This window comes from Panthera tigris, chromosome B1 (genome assembly GCF_018350195.1).
Source record: "Panthera tigris isolate Pti1 chromosome B1, P.tigris_Pti1_mat1.1, whole genome shotgun sequence".
NCBI classification, from domain to species: Eukaryota; Metazoa; Chordata; class Mammalia; order Carnivora; family Felidae; genus Panthera; species Panthera tigris.
In genome coordinates, this window is record NC_056663.1 from 39427273 (window position 1) to 39442808 (window position 15536).

Here is a 15536-nt window from a genome sequence, read left to right on the forward strand (position 1 = left end):
GCCTTTACCTTTTTAAGTTTATTTAGGGGCACCTGGGTGCCTCAGTCAATTGGGTGTCCGACTCTTGGTTTTGGCTCAGGTCGTGATCTCACAGTTGGTGAGTTTGAGCCCTGCGTTGGGCTCTGTGCTGACAGCACAGAGCCTGCTTGGGATTCTCTCTCTCCCTCTCCCTCTCTTTTTGCCCCTTTCCCACTTGCTCCCCACCCAATGTAAACTTTAAAAAAAAGTTTACTTATTTATTTTGAGAGAGAGAAAAAGCATGCCTGCCCTACCTTTTCAACCCCAAGTCACAAAGTTGCTGACAAAGAAGCATATCACCAAAATGCATGCTGAGGAAAGGGCCCACTTCCTGTCCTCACAGCCCCAAGCACCTGGCTCTCCAAGTACCCAGGACTTGGAAATGGATTTGACTTGTCCAAAACAGCTTTAGCAAAGTGGTCACAGTGTATCCCTTACAGCTTATAGTGAGACACAAACAATGGAAGTCAAAAACTCAGCATCTTCACTCTTTGCCTTAGCTTCCCAGAAGGCACAAGGGGTTGGCTGTTGAGCACAGGAAGTTGGGATTTACTGTACAGGCAGCTACTAAGGTTTTATAGCAATTTCTATATCCCTTGATTTAAATGCATCTCAAGGTGCCCTCAAAATTTTCACTTTCTTGCAGATCACGGCTTGGCTCCACCTCACCACAAATCTGACCCTGCTCTTGCTACCACCAACCCTGCAAAAGCTGGCAGAGAGTGACAGAAGAGCCACCCATGGAGACAGTAGACACGACTGCCTCACACAGACTCACATTCTCAGAAGTTTGGATTATAAAAGAGGAATAATTTGGAAAGCTAAATTGTTTTATGGAACCATGTCAAATTTATGTTCAAAAGTTCTACTTAAAAATATGAAGTCAAAGCCAAAAGTTATGCCACTAAGACTTAAATAGGAGTCTGGATATCCTATAGTGAAGGAATAACTAAGCCACAAACAAAAAAAAAAATTCTGTTCACTTGAGGAGATAAACATTTAGGCATCCTAAGGCACAGGATTTGATCACATTTTTCTACTTCTTTTCCCAGATAGTTATAAAAAAAATCCATGCTATTATGTGAGAAACCAATGCGATAATCAATGCCAACAAAATGTCTAGGGAAAGGGAGAGGAGGCACATGCTGTTCTCTCTGTGTTTTAGAGACAGAAAATAATTACATCAATATCGATCATACAGTCACCAATGTGGTATTCTCCGTCTGCAAGCTTCACAGCACCCTAGAAGGTGGCCACGGTCAGGTCAGACCTGATAAATAATCTATCTTAATTCCTTCTTTCAGAGACAAGGTTCCCAAAGGGTCAGTGTTGTGTCCTGGTCATCTCGGAGAGTGTATGTCAGAGTACCCTCCAGGGACAGTTGTTTGGCAAAGCTGAGAAGAAAAGAAGTTGAAGCAGTGCTTTGCGTGTTGCAGAAGGTTGGGACTGGGTAGGGCCTTGAAGGACATTAAGCCAAGTCTCTTCGGAGAGAGGAGGAAACCGAGTCTTAAGGGGCTTGAATATATTGGTCAAAGTCACACAGCTCCCCGTGCTCATGTCATCATGCTACCTGCCTCATAGGTAGCTTTAAGCTTTGCCTAACTGTTATCATCTGGAAGCATTCATGTGTTTTTATTATTATTTCTTTAAACACAAAGAATCCCCATTCTCGTTCCGGGTTCAGCAGATCAGTTACCTTTGTTTAGAACTGAGTGTGGAAGACCTAAAATTTTCCCATTGTCTTTTACTAAATCACTCTAACTTCACCCTTATAAGGTCTCATCACTTGTTCTAACTCATAGAAAACAGATTTCAAATCAGACCTTTTCCATTGTCTTCTTTCCCCTTGACTGTGTGTAGATCAAAGAATCAGGAACCAGGATTACAAAGGTCCTCAAATGTAATCCAGTCCAGCCATAACTCTGATCCTAGAATCATGAATTATAACCTCCTGACCAAGTGGCCATCCAGTTGGTGACCAAATTCTCACAGTAACAGGATTCCCACTTTGCTCTGGAACATCACTATTTGAAAGTTGCTCCGTATGTAGACTTTGACTCGACCTTCCTGAAGCTTCCTTGGACTAGTGGATTCTTTCAAAATACCCTATTTCCTGAGAATACAAAAGACTGCCACCACAATCTTTTGTGGTAAGAACAAAAAAAATGAAATAAATTGTACTTATGACAGTTAAATATGTATAAATGTATCTAAAGTGTGTGTCTATTCACTCATCCTAAGAAAACAGCCTACTAGACTTTCACCAAATCTGGAAGGTATGTGTGGGTTGATCTGCCTTAAAACACAGGCTGTGTGCTGCACATGTGAGCAACACTGGGTAGCTAGGATAACAGTGTCTCTAACAGAAAGTCAGCCATATCTCAAAGCCAATAAATTCAGGGGTAGGGGGCCTATGTCACTGCTGACTGAGAATAACAGGCCTTGTGTATCAAGACACTGTACACAGAAAAGCAGAGGTTTCAAATATGAATGTATATGAAAAATCACAAGGGCCAACATTCCAAATGGCAGGCATTAACTTATAACCAAGTTCTTTTGAAAGTGCTTTGTATGTGGGCAGCTCTTGTGGCATTCTCCAGGGCGAGTGGCAACCAGGATTTTGCTTTTTAAGGATGTTTATGACTTTCCCTGGGGGTCCACCAGTAAGATATTGTATGTGGAAACATTTCATAAACTTCAAAGCGCTATAAAATGTGCTGCTACGACATGATATTTTGAATTCTGAGTGCCCAGCATGTGCTTGTACTTGCTAGCTGCCAAATGTGCTAGGTATTTTTCATACCTCATATAAATGAGTAACAACAAAAACATCCTGACGACCAAAAAGCTTGATCTTGTACAAGATATCTTTACCTGGCTCTAGGTATATGAAAATGATTACCAAAATTACATGAGTTTATGGTTCACATATAAAGTGGAAAAAAATCGTAAGATGGGGAAGTGTCCAAAGAGAACAGGCATACATAGCAGTGAAAGCCATTTTGATATGACTAAACAGACTCTGTCTTGCTTGCAGGCAACAAGAGGGTCGTTATATAACCAAAGTTGGGAGTAAGGTAATAGTGGACACAGCCACACATCTGAGAAGTTGAAGTAGATTCTCTCCAGAAACAGGAGGGAGAGGTGGATGCCCTCGGAAGTTATTTCCTCTCCCAAATTATTAGTTGATTTTTGCCCCAGTAACAGTGGAAAAGTTGGCAAGAAGATACTAATGAAACTTCCAAGAAACTAGACAAGGCCAATTTCTCCTCCAAGTAGACACAATCACACACAAACTAATATTTGGCTGTTCTGTGCCCATGAAAAAAAAGCTAAGCCATTCATGTCACTAGTTTTCATGTGCTGTGACTGTACAATATAAGCTAGTGGTTAAGGATGGGGACTCTGGAATCAGACTTCCCAGGCTCAAATCCTGGCTAACTGCACAACCTTGGGCGATTTACTTAATTAATCTGAACTCAATCTTCATCCCTCCTCATAGGGTCATTAAGAAGAAAAAGTGAATTAGTAAATATAAAGTTCCCAGAACAGTGTCTGGCAAATGTTAAGTGCTATAGACCACGTGTTTGCAGTTCTCCTGTTCATGGGCCTGATACCCAGGCCAGATCTCCAGGAGAAGGGCCCAGGGAACAGATCAATTAAAACTGCCTATCATCCTCTGTTTGGGTTTCAATATTTTTTGTTTCTATTTCTTTTCTTTCCTTCTTTCCTTCCTTCCTTCCTTCCTTCCTTCCTTCCTTCCTTCCTTCCTTCCTTCCTTCCTAATGAACACAAGAACTCCCTTCTTCTGCCAGGGAACAACGAACCTGTCCACTCAATAAACATGGCTTTCATGAGAAAGTAAGTAAAACGGCCGTCTCTGAGAAATACAAACCCACACTATGTGCCTTTGCTGTGGCTCACCCTCTGCCAGTCATTGCCAAAGCCAGACGCCCGCTTCCCGCCGCGGTGACCCGCCTGGGTACCTGGACCCAGATGCCCTTCCTTCTCCTTCCCACCCCAATCCACAAACTTGCCAACCTTCTATGAAATCCGAGGCCGAGTAGGGGCGCCGACTGGGGCTGCGGTCCGCAGGGCCGTTCAGGGTCTCCACCGCCGATTCAATGGCTTCCACCAGTTCATCCCGCTTATCTTTCCTCACGGGTTTCTCTTCGGGGTGGCGGGTCAGGCCCGTCTCCAGCTGGTACACCTTCTGCAGAGTGAAGCTATCGAAAGGCACAGCGGCATACTCGGTGGCCAGCTTGACGCCGGTGTGCACCTCCGCCTTGTCCACCTGGGAGTGCAGGAAGGCCAGAAGGTCCGCCTGCGTTTTCTCTGGGGGGCCCTGCTCCAGCCCCAGGCCCACAGCGTCGCTGGGGTGATACTGAGCGTTCTTGAGCCGCTCACTCCTCTCCTGCAGCTCCTCCTTGAGCTGCGCGATCTGCCTCTTGAGACTGCTGATGTAGTTGCGATGCTGTTCCTCCCACTCCTGCAGCGCGGCCTGGTACCCCTCCTTGCCCGTGGGGCCGTTGGCCCTGGGCAGCCCCAGCTGCTCCTCGTCACCCTTTGGAGTGCAGGCCAGCATGTAGAGGACGGAGACGGCGCAGCAGAGCAGCACCAGCAAAAGCACTACCCGAGACACCCACGCAAGCAACCCCCGGCGAACCATCATCACTCAGGAATTGGCCATGCGTCCAGACCTGGAGACATTCCAGAATGCCAGGGCGCCTCAGAAGGGCTTCCCTGGACTAGACCGCAGGGAGCGTGTGTCTGGAGCCCCCAAGCTGCTTTCATCCATTTCTTTCTACAATGTGTCTGGTCCCTTGAAGTCAGCCACCGCGTGGAGCACTTTTCCTACTTCTAAAGGATGATCATCCAGGCAGGAGCAACGAGTTAGGTGAAGCCTCCAGCTTTTCACACTCATTCCCATCATAGCCTCCCAGACGTGCAGCAGACCACAAGAGGGGACCTGGGAAGAGACCAAATGACAATAACTCTTAAAAGACAGTAACGTCTTTATGCTCTCTGCGGCAATCAACATTCAATAGACTTCCCATGAGGTTTACAGAAAATGTTTATGCCAGGGGATTAAATATCGTTAAATGTTTCTAAATCAGAATACAAACATTCATTTGTAGACGAGTGCACATAAAAAACAAAAGATGCAGGAAAAAGACTGGAAGGTAATATGGCAAAATGTGAATTCCCTCTGAGTGAAAGCATTAATGGTGATTTTCCTTGCTTCTCTAGATTTTTCTGTATCTTATAAATTTCCCGCAGTAGCACATATTATTTTGATGGCTAAAAGGGGAAAAGCTAGGGGTGACTGGGTGGCTCAGTCGGTTGAGCAACCGACTTCAGCTCAGGTCATGATCTCAAGGTTAATGAGTTCCAGCCCACATCGGGCTTTTTGCTGACTGCTCAGAGACTGGAGCCTACTTCGGATTCTGTGTCTCCCCCTCTCTCTGTTCCTCCCCTGCTCACACTCCATCTCTCTCTGTCTCAAAATTAAATACAGATTACAAAATAAGAATAATAAAAAAATAAAATGATAAAAGCGAAACTTTAATGAAACTGAAATTGCAGGCAGGGCCCGCCCAGCACTGATGGAAGCAAAAGGTGAGCCTACATGCTCTCACCTGTGTGCACTCATTCTTGGCAGGGCTGAAAGCTGACAAAATGGTCTTCAAACTCCCTGATGAGGAGGTGGGGAAGAACCTGGAGCTTGAAATATGCAAATAGTAAATGTGGATGATAACATATTAAGATGGAATCTGGGACCATTGTTCCGGCGAACTCTCCAATCATGCTTGCAGACAGGGGATGATAAGTTTACCATAGAAAGGGATAAGGTTGGGAGAACAGAGACCAGAAATACCTGTCTTGTCGGGACTCAAATCCCAGGCATGTCTCTGCTCCAGCCCCTAGAAGGAATTCTGTGTCCTGACTGATCATCAAGAATACCCAGACAGATTGCAGAGCCTTCCATTTGAATACATGCTCTGCATCTCAACTCCAAGCCATTTGTAACAAACGAGAAGCCAACCTAACTTGCCCTCTCCATTTCCCCCAGGCTCCCTTCCTTCCTCCTCCACCCATTGTGGACACCCCAGAGCACACTGCTTCAATGTTCTCCCTTCCTCCTCAATCCCCTTTGCTCATCTCCCCCTACCCATCTATCTGAGCCAGAAAACAGAGAGAAATAATGGTAAGTGGAAAATAGATCAAATAAACTTTCTGTCTTAGGGAGATATTTATAAAATCTTCTCAGGTGCATCTTTTTATATAACTTATCTTAAAAGCAAGCTCCCTGAGGGTACTATGTCCTGGCCATTTTATAAAAATTTGACATTTTAAATAATTCCCACAATGACAAAATTATTCTTTACAGAGTCTTCATCCAACCCAGAAAATCCAGATTCTGAGTCAATAATCATCTAATTTACTGGTGGTCTGTCCCATTTACTGACTGGAAGTAAGACTCCTGTCGATTAGCAACTTCAGGACCCCTGGGAGAAGACAGAGATGTTCCTTCTAGCATTCTCTCGATGCTGACAATATAGTAAACAATAACAGCCTCATTGACTTTATCTGATATTCACCTGCTATGTCTCATGCACAAAGAGAATTCTTCTTCTATTACGCTTGTGATGTGCCTCTTACATGTACCATTATGTTACCAAAATAGTTTGTTTCTCAATTTTCCTTAAAAATTCAATTCCAATATTCCCCTTGGCCCAAGGAGTCTCTCTCCTATAATTTAGAACAATACACAGTTATTAGTGCTAAGTTTAAAGTGTATGTTTAGCCCTGGAAGCCTTTTCTGTCTGATGAAAATCTTGGGATTTGTATAATTACTATAATTCTGTGATTAAAAACATCTCAGCTTTGGTATTCAGGCACCTTGCTGTTTTTAATGAAATCTCTCAGATGAACTCATTATATCCAAGTATCAAATTACCAGTGAAGACATGTTATCACGTTATTCTACCATTTTAAAGACTTTTACTTTACATGGGTGTCATTAAAGACAAAATAAGCAAATCAAAAAACAAAAATGAGACATTCAACATTACTTATTGTGCCACGGAAGCAAAGTGGGTCATCTTTCTAACAGATTTTTTTAATGGAATAATTGCTACATTTGCATAATAAATTGAAATCATTTGCTTAACGATGCAATATATTAAAGCCATGGCTAAAGAAATTTAAAACTGTACAATAATTACTTTGTTCGGTTCTGTAAAGCTTTTTGAAGTCCAGCCCAGCTTTTGAATTTCACTGGTGTAAATTCCAAGGTTATTTGAAATTCCATTCTTCAAGATGTAAAAGGACAAAAAAACAGATCCTAGGAAGAAATAACTCTTGAAAAGAAATAACAAAAAGCCATAAAAATTACTGCCAAAGAAGAAGTGATGAATTTTTCCTTTTAAATGTCAGGAGCAGATATTACATGTCAGAAACAAAGTTCTACATCCTTTAACAGACAAAATGTTTTCTAACTCTTCTTGCGATCTAATCCATAATCAAAACAGTAACAACTGGTGAAACTGTAGAGGCTCAGAGTGTACACTTCCTGAAGTCAGGAGGCTTATGCCTCTTGCTTCTCCGGAGACTTCAGCATTTTCATCTGGCAGCACAGAACGTCATTCATAAGAGCACATGTTACTTTCACCAGCTCTTCCACATACAGGAAAGAACACCTCAATGAGACCAGACCAAACCGTTGAGCTAAACCTGTAGGTAAACCAGACCCAACATCGAGCTAAAAGGCACCTTGCAATGTCTCCCTATCTCTACAGGGGTGTTAGGAGAATTAAGAGTTAACATTTATCATGTGTTTACAGACCTACAGATGGAAAGCACCATGTAATTACCAAGGACTACTACAAGTTAGAGGTGACAGTGAAAATATAGCTTTATGTGATCACAGCAGCATTGTTCTACTATTTTTAAAACTTAGAAAAGGCATTCAGATTTTAGACTAGTTCAGTCTTTGGGGGTATATGGGAACAGGGAAGGAGTGGAGAGCAAGTTGGAGTGCTGTCAATAACCAATCTTAGAATATTTGGGGGAAGAGAGATGCGTATTCTTTTTTTTTTAATTACAGAAGATCCTGTGTTCATCAGATTTCTTGCCACTGACATTTTTTAAATCTTTTTTTTAAGATTTTATTTTTTTAATCTCTACAGCCAATATGGGGCTCAACCTCACACCCCAAGATAAAGAGTCACATGCTCTACCAACTGAGCCAGTCAGGTGCCTCTCTTACCACTTACATTTTTAAATGTCTGTCTTTACTAATTGCTCTCCTCAATACTTTCCTGGCCCTGGTCAACTCCCCAAGGATGATTCTGTGATACATCTTGTCCAAAACACTGAATTTATTGACTAGAATGAAGGGACTATCCAAACACAATGGTCTTGCTTGACCAAGACTACCAGTATTGCAATTCCTGGGCAACAAAACCACAAGGGTAAAGGCTTCTTTGTAGTCTACTGTAAAGGCGAAACAATGCTGAAGAGCAACACTTTCTAGTATCCACCCAGGTCTGAGCCCACCTAAAGCAAGGTTATTCCCCAAACTCTCAGAATGGAAGAGCATTCTCAGTGCAGACTGGTGTTCCATCATCGATGGGCCAGAATCACCCTAATAGCTTTCTCCCTGGAGTATGTAGATGGAGGATTGTTTACGGAATCTACAGCACTTTCTGAACGTTTAAGCCAGAGAGCCCGAAAGACATACCGGGCCTGTGCCAAGGCATCCAGCAATGGAGTGGGTTTCTCAGATTCTAGGTACAAGTTATCTGATGGCTCTGACATCCTGCTGGGACCAGAAAGCATCCAGGACATCACTCAAATCTCCAAATAACCCAGCAGTAGGTCAGAATCACGGTGTACTCCATCTACGATACTGCTGTTACCATACTTAAATAGTTATTAAGCACCCGCTATGTTGAATGCACTCCTATAAGATGTTACAGGAAAAGATGAACGAGGCATAAATTCCAACATCAGCAGGTTTATACTGTGCTTAAAGCTTTCTTAAATGACTACAAGCCCCAAATAGGCAAACACCATTAAAATAAATTAATGCCATGCTCCCACCTACCAAATGTATATGGAAAACAGGAGTGTTGAGAAGAATAAAATAATAAATTTTAAAATGACAAGCTTCAGTAGCGCCTGGGTGGCTCAGTCGGTTGGGCGTCCGACTTCGGCTCAGGTCATGATCTCACGGTTCGTGGGTTCGAGCCCCGCATCGGGCTCTGTGCTGACAGCTCAGAGCCTGGAGCCTGCTTCAGATTCTGTGTCTCCCTCTCTCTGTGACCCTCCCCCATTCATGCTCTGTCTCTCTCTGTCTCAAAAATAAATAAACATTAAAAAAAAATTTTTTAAAAAATGACAAGCTTCGAGCTTAAAATAAATGGTAGAATCAACAATATTTGTTAAGATAAGATAGCCAAGTGGCTGCGGGTTATCATTTCATCTTAGAGCAGAAGCTCTTGGAGGCTAAAACCAAGACAAGCCTAACTTTGGGCCAGAGTCCAATACTTACTCCAAATGGAGACAGTGGAAATTAGAAATTCTATGACTAGGACAGAGTGGTTATTAGGATGGGTATGTGAACTTCACTCTACAGATTCCAGTGAACACTTTGGTCATGAGAGCTGTATACTATGACAGAGAGCCTGCCAAGATGTGTCTATTAATGGCCACAAGATGCTTATAAATCACCAAGGACTCCAGAACAGGCCCCACTGATGAAATGCATTCAGGGTCAGCAGAGGCAGAAAGGACAGTGGTTTCATGGTGAGACCAGGTCAGGCAGCACTATACACTACAATGACAGACCTTGTGAGTGATAAAGGAAACTATTCAAGGAGTGGCAATAAATTCTACAAGACATCCCCACCCTGTGTGCAGGCACAGCCAAAAGGGTTGATGGGGGAAAAAACAAGCAGTGTCTACTGGGCCAGGAAGTGGTAGACCAAAGCCCCAGTGCTGCCGTGTGAGTCTCTTCCACTCTGGGACAGACAATCAGCTCTTTCACGGCAAGGGCATAAGCTAACCTTCGGTCAAAGGATTAGACGTACTAATAGAACACAAATTGAGGTTATATCTCTTGGATAAACATACCATCCTGGACATGTGTGGAAAAGGCATCAAGTACAGATTCTTATTCAGAGAGCTTCCAAATGCTCTAAAAAATGTGTATGTGATATAAATGTATCTAACACTGTAAGCTTTACTCAAACACATGGCTTCTTGGTAATTTCTTCCACTTCAGGCTAACTCTTCTGTGCAGGGCATGGTGGCCAGCTTCCAGTGTGACCCTCAACATTGTCTCCCTCTGGATTTTCATAGCTCTGTGTTTGCCTCCTACATCATCCTGTGGATTTGATATGAGTGACCAATAACATATGGCAGAAGTAGAGCACAATTCTGCAAAATTCAACAGAAAACAGATAAAAGCCGTTAAGAGAGCTGAAAAACCCTAAAGCTCACAGCACCTCCTCCCAGTCCATTCTGTTTACAGACTTTTCTAAGTTTGTTCCATCTGTCTTCTCTTAAAAGAAATGAGGATATACAACTCCTGCAACTGTTTTGTTGAGTCCACAATCATCTGCCTCTTGCGCACAGTTAGTTTAGGGTTGAGGTACTTGCAAAGAAGTTAAAATGGCCTGAAAATGAGCATAAGGGCTCAGAATCTCCCTAAACCACATCCACCTGGAAGTGTTAGAGCAAGATTTCTCAGGGGTCAGAGCTTTCTGGAATGCAGGTTACTTTTTTCCATGGGTCTTTAGTCAGCACCTATTCTAGTGCCAAATGCCGAGGATAACCTCAGCTATGTTCCTGATAGTGAACCTACACCCGAAGCAAGGAGAGAAGCAGGCCGGTATCACTGTCCAAGAATGAAGAGGTGCTGAAGCCGAATCCCAGAATGGGAACAGGGCTTCCACACCAAGTTGACAATCAAACACCCAGAGTGATCTGTCGAACTGGCCATGAAGAATCTGAAGCATTTCTCCCTGACACCGGCTACCTGGCCTGGGCCTGGGACTATGCCTTCACACAAAAAGGAGTATACATGGACTGTGGCCTCGGTCATGCTGGCAGCTTTGCTGCTCTCTTCCTCTGATCTTGGCACTCAAGATCAGCAGTCTCCAAATTTATCAAACGTAATACCACATTCCAGGCAATAAGTAACTTTTGACATATATGTAAGTATGGAAAATTACTCATTTAGAAGTTACATACAAGTTTTACAGTATTGTTGTATTATATACTCCCAAAACAGTACTCTTAAAATAATGAAATATAAAATTTTTTGTTTTCTCACCTTGATGACCCTTCCTGGGCACCTGCAGGGACCTTGCTCCTGATTGTGCTTCATTTCCATGGGCTCCAGTCAACAGAGAATTCCAGAGCCCAGGGAAGCCTTGCTGTTCCCTTCTTAGAGGGACTGTCCTGCCTCTGGACCACACTGACTCCATCCCAGGGTCCCCAATACCTGCCTCCAGACCACATGCCCAGACCACTGCCAGGTCTCTGCCAGGAACACACTTCCTTCTCTTCCCAGAGAACTTAGACTTGGCCTTCAAGATGACCCTTGAGGGTCTGTTCTGTGAGGTCTTCCCTATAATCTGGCTCTGAGAACACATTCTCCAGCAACCAGCACAGAGGGGCCAAAGGAATGGGGATGATTACTTATCAGTTGAAAACTTCTTAGTTGAGAGTACCCTCCCACCCTCTCAACTCCACATTGGTCTCCTAAAAGAATCATCCTGATTCCTTTTTCCCTACTTTGAAGCACAAAAAATGAAATGTGGTAAAAGAAATTGGGATCTGCTAGTCGGAAAAAGAAGGCACAGAAGTTAATCACAACTGCACATGCCAACAACTCAGGAAACAGGTCTAAGTCTCTTGTTTTGATTTCGGTTTATAATTTGCTGGCGATGCTTCGAAGAGAACTGATAGAGAGGGGCTTCCTGAATATGCACAGATTTACCATTCTCCCTGCCCCTTGCCCCCCCTTGTTACCTCCAACCTTGTTTCAAGGAGAGTATCAGGGGCTCAATCAGCATAGGTGGCAGCCATGGAGCCTGCAGAGTGAGAAGAGAGAAGGGCCCTAGCACAAGAAGGCTATCCTCAAGGGACTCAGAGTAAGCCTAAAGAGAACCTTTTCCCAGCAGGAAGGAGTCTCAAGCATATATGCAGGGCTGAGTCAGCTGCCAAGATGCCGCAGAGAGAGACCTGCCTCGTCTCCCTCTCCGGCTCAGTCCCACAGGGCTCTCCGCGGCTGGGGGAGCCGCCCTGCACCCTGAAACCAGGCCTTCAATACCCTTCATTGCTCATAATTACAACCACTTACTGAGCATTTACTTTGGGCCAGACATCACACTAAGCACTTTATAAACATTATCTCATTTAATCCTCAAAATAATCTTACGAGCTAAATCGTATTATCCCCCATTAAAGATAAGGAAACTGAGACTTAGAGTAGTGAAGCAATTTTCCCAGAGTACACAGCTGGCAAGTGGCCCAGCCCGGTTTCAAATCCAGCTTGGTCTGGTGCCAAAACCCTGCTCTTACCCACTAGGCTATCCTGCTCATCACCTTTAATAATCCTGAACTGCTTGCTGAGGCCCGTTCCTCATTCTGCACCCAGCATATCCAATTTTTCTTGCTTCTTAACTCATAATGAGCCTTCTTATTTACGAGCTTGTCCAGCCCCTCAGATGTGCCATTAAGCACTGTTTCTATATAATTTTTGTACCTCCCCATTTAGCTGTGGTTTGCACTTCCACATCCCTTACCAGCTATGCAAACTCACACTATCACTAGAAATAATGCCAGTCCCAGCCATGCCCAGCATGAGCCTTGCTCTGGCCCCACAGTTGGGGCTGGGAAAAAATACCTCTGCAACACTCCAGTGCTTCCAAACAAATGCCAGGAACTTATAGCTACATATCAGGTTTAAGACAGCTCAACTAAAAAGCACTCTAGCAAGCAGAATTTTTAATCAACTGAAAGATGTTCTTCTTTGAAAGGAGTAAAAGAGACCATCTCTCGGTCAGTCAAGATGCTGGTGCTGGCTGGCAACACTATGGAATTCTTTCCTGCCAAACACTGATTTCTCACTTCTGTCCTCCCAAGCATGGCACAAGGAGATGCCCATGCAATGGCCATGCACCATGTGCCAACTAATAACCTCACGTGCAGGCCAAAGTCAGCCCTGGCATCAGTGGAGACTCAGGGAAACACACCTCCTAGGGAGACCATGTCCCAAGGTCACACAGCACAGCTTCCAGGGAAATGCACGCTGTTAATTAACAAGGAGGGGAATAATTAAAAGTGAGCAATGCTGGAAGCCAAGTACCTTCTAGCTAAGTAATAAGCATAGGGCCCTAAGCAGATGCCAGGCACAGTTGATGAGTGGTAAATATCAGTTCCGAGGTAAGGTCAGAGGTGTGAATCACATCACGCCATGCCATGAAGGCTGAGGTGGCTGCAGGGTGGGATGGGCCCCACTTTAGTTATAGTGAGGGCAGCACAAAGAAGGAAACTGGAGTTCTCTCCTTCCTGATAACATGATCCATGCACCTTATTAGCAGAGAGGAGAAGAAAGATGAGAAATAAGGTTTGCTAAATGTCTCTACCACGTACCACCTAACTGGCTTTAAAACATTTTTAGACACACAGCTCCCAGAGCAAGCTAAAAGTGCTCACCTGGGTCAGAGGCAGGGAACTGGTGTCCTTTCAGGCAGCCCTGGGAGGGGAGAGGGGGCGCCACTGAGGGCCACTGGAGAATTACTAGGCATCCTGCATTACCTGCTGTCTCACCTAAACCACATGTGAATCATCGATGCCTGTTCTCTAGATGACAAAACTGGGATTCGGGGAGACCGGTTACTTTCCCACATTAGGTAGCGAGCCCCACATCCCCAAACACCACCAGTCACCTACTTCAATCAGCCTGACATTGCAGGGTGTAGACAGAGCTATACAACATGTAGAATTAGATAAAACCAGCAAAGGGAGGCAATGCCCACAAGCAGGGCCACAGAGAAAGAGCAGGAAAGCTGAGAACACGTGCAGCAGGGGAAGCCCTAGAAAAGGACAAAACAGGCCTCTAAAGAGAGGTGGACCATAGATACCAGTCTCTCAATGTGCAAAATGGCACTGTGACCTGAAGGCAAGAGTTGGGGGACATACCCAGCACTGTCTCCCCTCTCCATCCTGGGCTCCTTAGTGGGGGGACTCCCTGCTTTAGTGAAAATAGCTATGACCCAGGTGCTGGCCAAAGCCTGTTTTTCTCTGGCATATGTAGCCTTCTCATGGCTAGTGCGTGCTGCCTTCTAGGGGAGGGAGGATCATTCTTCCCCCCACCCCCAGTCCTGGGCACCAGTCAGCCCATGCCGTGTGTGGCTCTGGTCTACTTCACGTCTCATGAAACAGGGGCATGCGTGCTGCTGGCTCTCCATCTGGCATCCGAAGGCCTGAAGGAAAAACCATTGGAAACACCCTGAATCAAAAGAACACCCTGACAGCTGTTCTCATGAATCAAAACATGAGTCTCATGTTCTGCTGGCATGTTTGGGGTAAGAAGGGTTAAGAAGAAAACTGCTACTTTTAGGCTGGATGAGATAAACAGCCTACCACCTTTCGGTTCTCCTCTTCCCTCCCCACCTGTAAGGGAGAGAGCAGCACACAAATGAGGGGCTTGCTTTTAGAAAGTGGTTATTACATAACAAGACTGGAGAAAGCACGGATTGTGCAGAATTATTTTAGAAACCCCACGAAGCTAGATCAGCAAAGCCTTCTCTCTTTGTGCCTTCCATCTCATCTGGAAATAGAACCAATAATAGAGAAAAAATTAACAGGAGGATGTCCAACATTACACAAATACAAGATGTACTTTTCACAAAAATAAAACCTTGTGCTGATGGCAGGTAGTTTTTTAAGATTCTGTCCCACCCTACCACGTCTATGAGCGCCTCTTCTAGCCTTCCCTACCCCTTCTTCTAGCTGCCCACTCCCAACAGCCAGTGCTAAGCCTGTCCCTGCTAGGGGGTTAACTGATTATTAAGATATTATTACCTAAAATCATTTCAAGACATTGCTCCGATCAAGAAAGTTACCTGCGACAGACACTGTCATATTTATACATAAACTAGATGGCACAGAGTACTTTCTTAATCCAAGTTTGTCTTCCAGTTTAACACTATGTAGCATTCTACTAACATGTTCTCTGTAGTACTCTTAAAATATTCCATGCTCTTTCTGTAAACTATTGCCTATCTAGGACTCCACTCTAAATGCATCTTCCTCCAACTTCTCTGATGTCTCCTATGAGGCAGTTTCCATTAACAGCATACCCATTTTGCAGACATTGGGGCAGAAGTTAGTCATTTGCCCAAGTCACCTGGCCTGAAATGGCAGAACTGGGTTTCCAATCCAGGCAGTATGTCTCTGTTGTCTCTACTCTTGATCGCTATGCTACAAGGCTTCTC

At 44.2% G+C, this 15536-nt stretch overlaps 1 protein-coding gene across 8 annotated transcripts in view; it reads right to left on the bottom strand.

Moving 5' to 3' along the window:
- The window catches only part of CSGALNACT1 (chondroitin sulfate N-acetylgalactosaminyltransferase 1), a 340488-nt gene that overhangs the window by 87651 nt on the left and 237301 nt on the right, over positions 1-15536 (bottom strand). For all 8 annotated transcript variants that reach the window (XM_042983326.1, XM_042983325.1, XM_042983324.1 and 5 more), the window contains one exon: positions 4060-4987. In XM_042983326.1, the coding sequence (XP_042839260.1) occupies positions 4060-4690 (631 nt within the window). In that variant the 5' untranslated portion in view covers positions 4691-4987. The remainder of the gene's footprint in view (positions 1-4059; positions 4988-15536) is intronic.